The sequence below is a fragment of the Ptychodera flava genome, assembly GCF_041260155.1.
Source record: "Ptychodera flava strain L36383 chromosome 23 unlocalized genomic scaffold, AS_Pfla_20210202 Scaffold_24__1_contigs__length_23054250_pilon, whole genome shotgun sequence".
Taxonomy (NCBI): domain Eukaryota; kingdom Metazoa; phylum Hemichordata; class Enteropneusta; family Ptychoderidae; genus Ptychodera; species Ptychodera flava.
The window spans coordinates 12464659-12478704 of record NW_027248278.1 but is presented as its reverse complement, the minus strand read 5'-3'; the positions used below and the strand labels follow the sequence as shown (position 1 = coordinate 12478704).

The following is a 14046-nucleotide window of genomic DNA, read 5'->3' as shown; positions in this document are numbered from 1 at the left end:
CAAGAACAGTCTTGGAGAAAGAGAATTCATTTTCACAAACAGAACCACTTTTTACCCCTATTTTCCTTAATGTAATGGTCCATCTTTGTCTTTAAAACACCTTGATTTGGACATACCATTGTACTTGAAAGGGGTTTAATATTGCATTTTTTTGTCATCCTTCAGCCGGATACCGCTCTATGCAAACACATTCCAGATCACCTTTTCCGCGGAATCCACATTCCACGGGGAGCTCTCCAAAGTGAAAAACCAGCTGAACGACATCATGGACAAGCTGGCGCAAGCAGCGGCCAACGGAACATACAATGTTGGTAGACCCTCTAGGTGGGTGGACAATGACCTCCAAACCAGGCCACCTAGTGCTGTAGATGTATGCGTCTGTAAACATTGTACTGTTACCGTGGTTTGCACGGACTGGATGTCATCACACTCACACACACTTTGTATGGCCTGAGTATTGTCTCTGTGCATGTTTTATGTCATAGGATGTCACGGCTGTGTTAACTCTAGCCCTCCCTGTTGGTGTGCTGTGTATATAGACCTTGTGCACCGTGATAGCATGCAAACTTGTGCCCCTGCTTGCCTGTAAACAATGTAAACAATATTTCTTTATATTTCCAATCAACCCACTGCATTTTTAGGTGTTGACAGCTTTATGTAACAATATCACATAATATTAACTTCTGTGATACAACTAATACCCACTATTCAATAAAGAAAACAGAAACAAACCTTCGTAGAATCTTCTCTTTACTAGGGTAGCCATATTTCTTAGACATGACATCATAGAGCCCCCTATCTCAGTTACTATTCAATGTTATCAAAGATTGAATGTTTGCAATGAATGTAGCTCTAACATTTTGGTTATTGTCTTGTATTTTGTGGCTCTCTGTTTTACATTGCTAATGCGGGAATTCTGTTCTTAAATTGCATGTTTGTTTTGTAAAATTTGTCCATGTCAAAGTTTGTTTTGCTCAGGCAGATTCTGTTTTGTGTGTTTGGGTGAGTTGCCGTTGTGCACGCAGTGTATTTGGTAGACACAAATGTCCTGTGTACATATACATGTGTCACAATGTTGTGCCATATGTGTAATAAGACTCATTATGACTATCTGTGATGTGTGTGTGTTTGTCCCGGTACAAGCATTTGTCTGTTCTAAGCGTGATCTATCTGTCTGTAGTTGTTAAATGTGTGTATATGAATGACAATGCCATGTACTCATAATTGTGATTGCATTGGTTATGGGCAGTTTTCTCCCCAGAGCAATTATAGAGTAGTGGCCGCCACTCTTTAATTTTTGGTAAACAATAGAAACTCATTAACATAACAATTATGATTATTGTTATGTAAATTGGACATCACTCTACCAGAAGATCCTGGGGAAAACACTGGTTATGTGGTTGTGTAAGTTGTGCGTTTGTTGGGATAATCTTTAACATTTCTACTTTGGTATATATATAGATCAAGTGTCATGTAGATATTTTTTATACATACACTTTGATATGCATAGACGTGTGTGCCTGCATATGTGTGTTTGTGCAGTTGAATCAAGATTTTCACCTAATAATTAATTGAGTAAAGTGAATATGTCAAAAGAATATGAATAATATCAGCTGTGTAAGCCAATCAGAATATTCAAATGTTAAAAAAAGACTTTATGAAGTGCTGCTGCTTATGCAAATTAGCAAAAATTTATTTGTCATGAAATCACACCTTTACCCCAGATTTTGGTATTTGTAACACAGGAATCTTTGCACCGTGTACATCAAAACCCACCCTTTGATTATGACCAACCAAATTTGAAGCATTGGTTTAATTTTTTTCTCCAAAATATTCATTGACACTGAATTTGTTCTGGGGGTAGAGCAGGATGATGACTGACAAATAAGTCTTTTCTGAAAAGTACTTGTGAGTACCCTGTCACCCCTATTTCATCCAGTACACCGGTCCAACTTAGCAATGCTGAACCATGGGAACGACTCAGTACTTAGGTGTAGATTTTTGCTCCTCTTGTACACAAACTGGTATAAATACTCATTGCCTGTTAGGGAAATTAAGTCAAATTTTCACACTGTGATTATCCTGTATGCAAAGTTAGTCAGGTGGCTTAACAAAAATATCGTTACACGGATGACAAAAGTGCCAAATTTGGTACAGAGGTTCGCATATATGTGTAGATCAAAATTAGCTATTGCTCCAAAAATTTGGGCCAGCGGAAAGGCTCGATGACGTCATAAATTCAAAATGGCCGCCGTTATATTGCTTAAAAATGATAAAATACGGCTAATTCAGGCAGTTTTCAATATTTTTTGAATAAACTAAGAAAAACATCCCAAATTACAAATACAACATAACATTGATGCAAATCAATTATTGTGATGACGTCATAAAGCCAAATGGCCGACCAAATTCAAAATATCCCCCATAATATCGTGTGATAATGTTCAAATACTCTTAGTTAAGTCTGTGTCCAGCATTTTAGTGCCTGAGCTGAAATTAACACCTCAAATTACGGACAACACTATAAGTGATGAAAATTAATTATTGTGATGACGTCATAAAACCGAAATGGCAACTGAAAATTACAAAATGGCCTATTATGACGTTCACTATGCTTAGTACAATGACCCATGTATGTGACAAAATGATAGTTCAAAGGTAATGTACAATTTGTCTTGATTATCCATGAACTCAAATAAATGATAAATGTACCAAAACTCAGTCAATAACCTCAACACGTTACAAAACTATTATGAAATTATTGATTATTTAACAATGGCCTCTGTCTGAAAAACTGAATCAATGTAAAGGAAATGAGGGCAACTTTACGCATCGGTTCTACCTTTGAAAGTGTTACGATATAGTGAGTAGATCAATAGTAGTGTGATTTCATGATAACGAACAACATGGCGAGAAACCGGTGAATAAATCATGCCTTGACCTTGGTCATGTGACCTTGGTCCCCGAAAAAAGGTTTTATGTTTGTGATTTGGGTCTTTTGCTTCCTTTGTTTGAGAAGCCTTTTTCGTTTGTTGAATTTTCTGTTATTTATATCTCGATGTGTGGTGACAGGCACATAATTTTGTACTACAGTATTTCTCTTTTCGGAGGATGTGCTGGCCCAAAAAGACCGTTTCGTCAGAGTTATATGAACAAAGAGAATACTTTTTTGCCTTTTGAAGGTAGCTTGCCTTGCTTTTTTGCAGCTTTCGTGAATTTTATGAAAAGCGTCTTTGCCTTTCGTGTTTGGCATCGTTTTGCTGTTTGGAAACCAAAAACATAAAAAACGCCAGGAAGAACATAAACAGAAATTCGAAGATTAAACAAAAACAAGAACTCAGAAAGATTCACAGATTCATCAAAAATCTTGCAAATCAAACCTTACCAAATGTTGAAATCAAAGCATTAAGCAAAGGCTTGAAATTTATTTCCATTCCAAAGTGCCTATACAGAAAAATTGTCCAATCAGATATCAACAAATTTATTCGCATCATAAGATTGTGCAATATCATGAGAAACAAACGATCAATCTGAAATCAATCAGACATCTGTTCTAAGATAAGTTCAATGTCGACACTACTAACAGCGGAAAACCCAAAATCGTAACAATGTCTCGAAGCAACTTAGATCGATAGAGGAAATTGTATTCGCAACCCACATCAGAAAGAACATAAGTCTAGCAGAAAAGACTGCTCTGAACAATCTGTCTAAAAAAACAAATCACAATAAAACCCATCAATAAAGGAAGAGGCATAGCAATTGTGAATACGATAAATGACATTAAAGAAAGTTAGGCATACACTTTGCAACATTAACTATACGTAAGATATTGTATATGAAATCATTTATCTGCGACACGAAGATCCTTGACAAGGTGATTTACAGTTTCCCCATTCCCATAAGTAAAATAATTTGTACACCACGATGGTATCTCCTGCCAAACATACACAGAACCCAGGCAGAAGGAACAATCATCATCCAAAGTCTCAATAGAAATGGCTGCTCGAGCCCAATAAACCAAATCTCGGAATTTCTAGACTTTGTCATAAAACCAATCACGCAAAGACGACTTACATATGTCAGGGACACAAAAACTTCATTAACTAGTTAGAATCAATAAAATACAAGCAAACTCTATTCTGGTAACATTAGACGTTGTATCGATGTAGAAAAACATGCCAAAAATGAAGCCATAAATGCAGCGATCATAGCGTTGGACTCTGAAACAGTACCAGCCAACTGATACCGTAATGATACAAAAACCAACTAACAACGTACATGAAAGCCTTACTGCCGATTATTCTGAAACGCAACATATTTTAATTCAACTGAGAAAATTACAAACATATCTATGGATGCAGCATGGGCTCACCAGAAACAGCTGATATCACATACCATGAAACGGAGAAAGTTATATTAAATCCCAATCCGGTCAAATAATCGTATGGAAACGTTTAACGATTTACTCAGGAACAGAACATAAACCTATAACATTCAGAACATTTGTCGAGGAATGCAACACCATGTACCCTACGTTCAACTTGGGAATTCATAATTGAACATTCTATCGACAAAATCTCATACCCTGACCTTGTGGTCTTCAAATGCCAGAGACGCAATTGAGAGAGATTGCTCGACTGCAAAACCCACACCAAACCATCTGACGATATTATCTGCCACCAATCTTCAAATGATTCATTAAAGAAAGGTGAATTACTCAGATATGTTCACACATGCAACAACAATATGGACTCCATAAAAAAGGTCAATTTCTCAACGCAAAAACTTCTACAACAAGATTAGAATAAAAAGACATAGCTTGTATCGAAAAGAAGTTAATGTAACAAAAGTCAGCCATCCTTCATCAACAAAATAAGAGTAATGATGCAACAAAAAAACTTGTAAGCACAACCTCATCAAAACCAGCCTAATCAAACAATGTGATAAGAAACTGGAAAATAATGAAGGGCGATTAAACGCTGGCCATGGTTTTCCAGAAAACCTGTAATAACGTATAAAAGGAAGAAAAATATACAGGATATCCTGCTTTAAGCAAAATTCAAACACAAGGAGAGTACAAATGAACGGTCTGAGCAACAATTCACGCAACAATCAGACTACAACATAATGATCTTAGCATCTCTCTTTGATGGCTACCATCAAACTAAGCATGTTGGAATACAAGACCATTCAAGCGACCGAAGAAGGGATCCCACTTTGGCCCGAAACGCCGCTAGGAGGAATCACCATCATAAAACCTTTTCTCTGGGACTAAGGTCACATTACCAGGGTCAAAGCACTATCGATTCACTGGTTTCTCACCATGTTTCCCTATCGCGAAACCACATTGATCTACTCACTATAGGCCTACCTTATCACAAACAAGGTTGAACCAGTGTGTGAAGTTGCCTTCATTTCCTTTTATATCGATTCGATTTTTCAAACACAGATCATTGTTTAATAATAAATAATCTCATAAGAGTTTGTTACTTGTGTTGAACTTATCGGCTAAGTTTTGGTACATTTATCTTTTATTTTGAGTTTATGGAATATTAATACAAATTGTACATTACCTTGAAACTATCATTTTGTCACGTAAATGGGCTATTGTACCAAGCATAGTTAACTTCATAATCGGCCATTTTATAACTTTCGGTTGCCATTTTGGTTTTATGACGTCATCACAATAATTAATTTGCATCAATTACATGTAATTTGGGGTGTTAATTTCAGTTCAGGCGATAAAATGCTGAAACAGGCTTAATTAACAGTGCTTTAACATTTTAGACAATGTTACGGCAGACATTTTGAATTTGGTCGGCCATTTTGGATTATGACGTCATAATAATTGATTTGCGTCAATTTAATGTTTTATAATTTAGAATGTTTGTGTAGTTTATTCAAAAAAATATTGAAAATTGGCCGAATAAACCGTATTTTACCATTTTTAAGCAATATAATGGCGGCCATTTTGAATTTATGACGTCATCAAGCCTTTCCGGTGGCCCAAATTTTTGGAGCAATAGCTAATTTTGATCTACACATATATGTGAACCTCTGTACCAAATTTGGCACTTTTGTCATCCGTGTAACGATCTTGCTGTTTTTTGTTGCTAAGCCACCTGACTATATGCAAAGTTAATCAGTATGGTCAATCGTTGTTAAGCATTAAATGTACCCCCTCCCAGCCCTTAATGAATGAAATCAAACTGTACACGACATAATGTACAAGGTAAAGCTGCATACATTATGGAGTGCAAAGTTTGCATGAGTCTAACATGGACCAGGAAGGGGTACATTATTGCCATTATTTTATAGTTTTGGCGATGCCAGTGAATTTGTTGATGTAAAAAACATCTTTGGCCACAATGCGGGATAATCGGATGTTTGGCATTCGTCAGCTTCACCTCAGTGACAGACTTTCATTCTTGGTAGTTGGACCTCTGTAAAGAATAAGGGGTGTGTCAGCACTAACAGTGTAAGAGGTCACGGGGCATAAGGTCATGGTGCATTAAAGGTCAAAGGTCATGTCATCAGGTGATGTAAGCCTATAACTCTAAACTTCCACAGTGTACAATCTCATGCCATAGCAAAGTTCAGGTCAGTAGTTTATGTCATGCCAGGTCATAGTTCATAGCAGGTCATAGGTCATAATCGGACATAGTTCATGTCACCTTTAGCCAATCACTGATTAGAATTTTAACCCCAGCTACGTCATTCACAATTCATCTCATCAATGTAACCATTCAGTAATGAGAATTTTGATCCATCTTTGATGATCAACTGACGTCAACATATTTACATTTGGTTTCTAGAATTATGACAGTTCAGTGTTTTACTCATGGTAGACCATTTTCCAGTCTGTGTCTAGAACAATCGGCAGCAATTCAACTCCTATGAGATTGCATTACTGAAAATTCCAAAGAGACAAAATATTCTTTTAATTTGTTTATACTCATCCCTTTCAACAGTAATGAAAGTTTTTTTCGTTCAACTTTCCATTGTTCTTGTACCAGTAGCAACATGTATATTTACTATATACCCTGTACAGTGCGCACACAGTCTGTGTTCTGAGGAAAAATACAGGCACGTAGTTGTTATTTCTTTGGGTTACATCTAATCTAAGTCTTGGATAGTTTAAAATTTCCTTGAGAGAAGTAAGAGCAAAAATTGAAATTTCTTTTGAGGTGTGTATTGCCATGAGCTTGACACAGAGAAAATTCCAGAAACTATCTTGTAACATAGAGGGCGCACTAATGTGTAGATTCTGTATATCACACTTCGGTTGAATTTTCTAGTATTTTTCTCACACACTACTCGTTCATTGACACGGATAATAAAAAGTTGATCGCAAATTTTACAGGCATTCTTCTGTTTACAGTCAAGATTCAGACAGCTACAACTCGCAGCCGTCGCCTCAGTTACCCTCAACGCCCGAGCAACGCAGCAGTCTTGCAAAAGTTTACAACGTCGCGCTGCCGAACGACGAGAGCACGAGTCAACAAGAGCAAAGGGCTGCCAGCAATCAGGTCTTATCAGCGCCCTCAGCGACGCCAGAGGACGATACTGAATACACCACGCCCCCACAGACAGTGCAAAATGGAGATGAATTCAAAGGCAGGGATCGTAGCGGGACGTACGAAACAGTTGAGATCGGTGCACAGGTGAGTATACAAATTGTGGCCTTGCCATTTGTATACTTGTTTGCATATCTATAGCTTTAACATTTGACTGTGTTTTCAGCATATTTCATTTACATTTTTGTGTTCTCTTCCCGAAAGAGTCTTGTGAGTGCGAGCAAGGTGCAATGTTATTGTTCACAAATGAATCGCAGTCAAGACTTAAATTTACTTGTCGGTTATAATAATGGACAACCAGACAACATTGACAATTTTGACACATTATGTTTCAAATTGATTTTGTGAGTAGCACAAATTGCTGTGTTTTGCAAAACAATACTATAATAACAGAAATAACACCAAGAGTTTCAGCCAGTGGATTGTATGAAACGGACACACTACAGCCTACTCTCTTGTGACGCAAATTTTGGCCAATTTTTAGCTCACATTTGGTATACCAATGTTTATGCAAGTAATGGTTTGTTTTATGCTGCTGGCTAACCCTCATAATGTTCAATAACCACCATTCTTCCGTAACTGTTATAGATTTATGAAATAAAGTTTTCTAAATACATGTAATTTCTGTTGTAAAGCCATCATTAATCCTCTGCCTGTCTCATTTTGTAAAGTTGCTGTAATAAACATACTGTGATAATGTGTTTTCTAAGACATCATTTCTGATACTAACCACTTCTTTCCATTTCTTTGTCTTATTCTCTATCGCTACCGGCCATATTTTGGACTGGTGAAGCCTCTTCAGGTATTTAGATGTTGCTTTAACCCTTTCACCTCCATGGTTTGGCCCAAACCCATTGTTATCAATGGTGAGGGTGGACCTGTTTACAGGGAAATTGGGGTGAACAGGTTAAATAGATTGCAGTGTTTTCCATAAAGGTGTTACTTAAAGCCTCTGTGTTTTTTTTCCTCTGCTATTCAGGAGAACGCAAAACTTTCAATGCAATGGCCAGCAGCTGATATTTTGACACATTTTTTCACTACTTTTGTTTATAATGTAGCCCACAGTATCTTGTTCTATTTGCCAAAGCATGTAGAGATACACAGTATTCAGCTCATCAACTAAGCCTATACATGTATAGACTGCATTGTTATTGTTTACAAGTAAATTCTTGTCTGGACCAGAATTCAGATTTAAATATATTGCATGGATGTGACATACGCTATGTTGACAAGCTAAACAGTAGGTCTTTCAACATGCTTTGGGCAGTAGAGCAACAAAACTGTAGTCTACGTTATAGGCGAAAAATTGCAAAAACCTCATCAAAAGTTCAGCTACTAGCCAATTAATGCTACCAAAGCTCTATAAAACAAATTCTTTTTCTTTACATCAGACTCTTGCAGATCACTGAAAGAAATAATTTCATACATCAGGGCTCGAACTTAACGGTTGCCCGCTTGCCCGGGGCAGGTAAAACCTGACATCGGGCTGGTAAAAATAAATTATACTTGCCCGGTCGGGCAAGTGATAAACTTTGATCAAATTTACATGTTCTGGGAATAAAAAACTCAAGAAATTTTGTTGAACAATGTTCGCTGTTATCGAGTTTCAAGTCACTGAAGCGGGTATCACAACCGACAAGCCGGACGTCAACATTCAGCGAGTGATATCCAGCTGTTGTCTGTCCTCCCTCTGGAAGTCTAATCTCATTAACGTAAAACTTGCACTTGTGTCGCTAGTGACTCCCAGGGGGTGTTGGTCAGTAATTTCAACAGCCACATTGCACGTGGAGACCTGACAACGCAGACTGTACGTCATGGCGAAGCAAACCACCCTGTTTTCATGTAAATTTTTGAAATCCAAGCCTGATAAAGTCACAGATTCCGGAACAGGATCTGTGTCAGGGGATACAGTACACGTTCAACCGGCTGGCCACTCAGAAATCAACAGTGATAAAGCGCTAGCTAATGGCGCGGTCGCAGCATCGAGTTCAGTGGAAAGTAAAGTGAAGAAGCAGAAGTGCGATATATATCATGAAAAGAAACGACAATTGAAGTTTCAAAACTGCTGGAAAAGAGATTTGCTGACGCGAATATCGATTGATGGGCCACCCCTTCAGCTATATGACCCCAATCCTGCACTAGCATATTGGTGGACGAGTGGGCAGAGATCACGAAGACTAACACTAGTGGATCGTAACAATTAATATGATTATCAATACAGACAAAACAGAACCTGCATTGATATGATGCTGTCGGCCACATTTTGAGATTGCTTGGTCTTCGTGATCTCTGCCCAAACAATGTAAACAGACAAAAATCGGGCAAGTAAGATTGTTCATTGGGCAAGTAAAATTTCTGGAAACTTGCCCGCTGGGCAAGTAGGTAAAAAAGTTTAAGTTCGAGCCCTGCACATAGTCATCATTGCTGTTTCATGTCTGTGTTAACACTTTCATGACCATGGTTTGACCCCCAAACCCATCGCTGAGTTTTAGACCTGCTTTTCAGTGATTTGGTAACAGGTTAAACAGTCTTTCCCATTGACTTTCTTCTGTACAGTTGACAGTGTTTCCCGGTACAACCAAAAGCTGGTCTTTCTTCCCTATAATTCCATTTCTTGTGGAACATCCCTTTCTGCATGGACAGGTACTTTTTGATGTTATGTTTGGGACGGAGGATGAGGGGATAATTTGAATTTCAAATGCAGCAGTTCTAAATTCCTCTTTTATTGTTACAGTTACAAAGTGATGATCTCTATTCAGTCCCGACTTCCAACCTACCTGCCAAACCAGCGGCTGCAGAACAGCCAGCAGTCGCCGTGCCCCTGTCAACGACAGCGCCCTCACAGCCAGAAGAGCAACTTCCGCCTGGCACACTTTACAAGGTAAGCTCTGTCAGTGTTAGCATAAACCATTATAACATTATAATGACAAAGATAATATTTAAAGCATGGGGGCAGTTATAAGAAATGAAAAAATAACCTGATTGTGTTGTTTTGGTCAATATACTCATAATGACCTCCAAATGTCAGACCTTTTAAATCACATATAGGACTGGTGTCAGCAGTCCAATAATAATGTTAGTGAAGCCCTATGTGGTAAATTCTGCATGATTCATAGTTCATTATAGGGTCAGGATGCAATGAGTTGATTGGTGCTGCTTTGACCATTCACATTAAAGTCAGGGTTCAACGAATCAATTTTTGCTGTTTGACCTTTAACCGTAGGGTCAGGGTTCAAGGAATCAATTTTTGCTGATTGACCCTACATCCAACAAAAAATTAATTTTTCTGTTGATGAAAAGGTCACCGACCTTTAACCTTCCTAGAAATATTGACCTGAACCCAAATCATCTAACTTTCAGTTAGGATGTAGCATAGACTTTAAAAACGGAAGGACAGGCAACTAGCTATTTTCTTTCATGTAATCCTGGTTATAATCCGTGAAAAACTTGAACACTCATTAACATAAACAAACGTAACTGTTTATCTCTCGTATCGCAAGCTCACGGAAATTCCCGTGATTTGAGAGACTTGTCAGACGCGAGATTATGTTAATCACTACAACATTGCGATCAGCGCATGCTCAAGCTTTCGCGTCTAATTTCAAAGGTGTGTTGTTTAACTTGTAAACAACAATGGCCGATTGAGTCGGCAACGCGTGAATTTAGTCCTAGTTTTACAAATGTACGTATGACTTCCTCCCAAAAATACTAGTTCAATCCACGAAATAAGACACGTAGAAACGTACATTTCCACTGTCATGCATTATTATTACAACAGAAAACATGAGACGGTAAGAAAAATTACGGTACTCAGAGGAAACGCACAAAATGTCGTGTTGTAAACAACAATGGCCGATTGAGCTAGACGCGTGAATTTAGTCCTAGTTTTACAAATGTACGTATACTTCCTCCCAAAAATACTAGTTCAATTCACGAAATAAGACACGTAGAAAAGTACATTAGCACTGTCATGCATTATTATTACAACAGAGAAACATGAGACGGTAAGAAAAATTACTCAGAGGAAACGCACAAAATGTCGTGTTGTAAACAACAATGACCGATTGAGTCGGAGACGCGTCAATTTAGTCCTAGTTTTACAAATGTACGTATGACTTCCTCCCAAAAATACTAGTTCAATCCACGAAATAAGACACGTATAATCGTACATTACCACTGTCATGCATTATTAAGAGGGTAAAAAAATTAGTTAGTTGAAACGCACAAAAAGATCATCCATCAACAGGAATGGCCGATCGAGCTGGAGATGCCTGCACGTGAATTTGGTACAAATTTGGTGAATTTGGTACAAGTTTTACAATGTAAACATGATTTGCCCCGCAAAATACTAGTCAGTTGACGAAATACCTAACGTTGAAACGTTTACTATCATTGACATGCATTATCATTACAGCAGAGAAATATGACAGGGTAGGAAATTTTCAGTTGAAACAGGAAGTCGCTTCGTAAACAACAATGGCCGATCGGGCTGAAGACGCATGAGTTTTTAAAAATACTACAGTGCCGAAGTGCAAGAAGTACATAAATGAAGTAAAAGAAAGTTTACAGCATTACACATGAATCAGAAATAAACGGAAGAGTTATCAGGGGTGTAAAATGATTAGATTGCAAAATTAACTTTGCCGACTCGATCATGAATTGACAGGAATTACAAAAAACAACAACAATAAATAAACCTAATAGTGACTCATCTGTCGAAAATGGTAGCAAAATTGTCTGTAAAAATCAATGGGTAATACAATCCTTGAAAACAACGTGAACTAGACCCCGGAACAGAACGCGACTTGACTGGACAGCACAGGTATAGCGTGTTCTGTGTAGCTCCAGTGCTGCCAAGACATCACTGTGTCATCACGTGACGTGTTTTGCGTTTACATAACTGCGCAGAGGATTATAACCCAGATCGTACGGGTAAACACGCAAGTTTCTTTGTCTTTTCCGGCAGTTGCCTGTCCTTCCGTTTTTAAGGTCTATGGATGTAGAAAGCAAGGGCAAATATGAAATGCTTTACATTTTTATACAAAGCTCCATCAGTATTGGTAAGTGTCTTGTTGTTTGTTTATTGATGTTATTTTGTTGATCTCATGTTGTTACTGTTGTTGACGCTGTCATTTTGTTTTGGCCTGCCAGGTGCAAGCAACCCACAAGTATGACTGTATGGACACGGATGAGCTAAGCTTTGATAAAGGAGAAATTATATACGTTATACCATTTGAAGATTTGGACGATCAGGTAATTATGGTTACCATCCCCCCACCACCCCACCCCCAATCTATGAATGGAATATTCCAAACACAACAAAGGTCTATACCATATTTAAGAGAAGATGTTGGGAAATGTTTTGAGGGATATGTTGTTATGGTGTGCAACAGTGTGCCATTTAACAAACATGTATTTCCTGAAACTTTGCGTCAGTCTGAGGAATGGGCAAAATTCTTTGCGTCAGCCCTACTCGTGAATAAGAAAATTTGCTTTTATCACAGTGTGCATCGTTGCACATCATACTGGCTTTGAGGGTGCACTACTGTGCACATCCCTATCATTTATAAATTGAGCAAACCAATCACAAAAAGAATAAGCTGCAGTATGTGATATGATAACGTGTTTATTAATCATTTAAATAAAAATGTCGAAATTCTGTATTTGGCAAAACTTACTACAATACAAGGCTGCTTTTGTAGTTATGACATGTATGTAAGACTGCCACCACTGATCAAGACTTCAACTTCTTTTGTTTAATTCCCCTCCAGGAGGATGGATGGCTCTATGGAATCTGTGCGTCGAACTCGGCGAAAGGAATGTTTCCAGAAAATTTCACCCGCAAAGTCTAGAACACAATGCATCAAAGAGACAGTATGTGCGCAGTATGGTGCGAACATTTTTGAGACTGAAGAAATATCTTCCCTTTTAAAAGTTGTGAAGTGTATAATTTTTAGATGTAGCAGAAAGTATTAGGTGAAATTTGTGATAAAGTGGAGAAAATCTAGAAAATAATGTCGACATCAACCAACATTATTATCATCCCTGATCATAATGATCTAGTGTACATACTTTTATTGCCAGCCAAGTTTTGTCTTTTCATATGAAAGAGAAAGCATCAATGTTCAATGTATTTTGGGGGGAACAATATGCCAGTGATTAATTTAGGGTTAGGGACTTTGAAGATTACATCCAACGACTTCTGTTGCAACATCTAATACTCCTTAAATTATAAATTTTCCAAACTCTTTGAGTCAGTTATCAAATTTGCTGAAATTTTTGTGAGTTGGTATTATACAAAATATGTAATATGCGAAGTTTCATTTTTTGTTCGCTATTGAAAAGCACTCACCATGTCTATCTGAGCCCTTTAGCTCAGGTTGTATAACTTAAAAGGAGAAAGGCTGGTGAAATTTTTCACAATTACATTAACTTTTCACTCTCTTGCACTGTGTTATGTATAATTTTG

The 14046-nt window shown here is 37.7% G+C and overlaps 1 protein-coding gene across 2 annotated transcripts in view; it reads left to right on the top strand.

Annotated features, from left to right (window-relative positions):
• Positions 1 to 13610, top strand: part of LOC139124573 (myc box-dependent-interacting protein 1-like) — a 30258-nt gene extending 16648 nt beyond the window's left edge. The window contains exons 7-11 of one of the 2 annotated variants that reach the window (XM_070690706.1): positions 166 to 324; positions 7382 to 7664; positions 10312 to 10458; positions 12729 to 12830; positions 13349 to 13610. In XM_070690706.1, the coding sequence (XP_070546807.1) occupies positions 166 to 324; positions 7382 to 7664; positions 10312 to 10458; positions 12729 to 12830; positions 13349 to 13429 (772 nt within the window). In that variant the 3' untranslated portion in view covers positions 13430 to 13610. Of the gene's footprint in view, positions 1 to 165; positions 325 to 7363; positions 7665 to 10311; positions 10459 to 12728; positions 12831 to 13348 lie in introns of both variants that reach the window. The other variant, XM_070690705.1, reaches the window with a different exon arrangement.
• Positions 13611 to 14046: the final 436 nt, after the last annotated feature.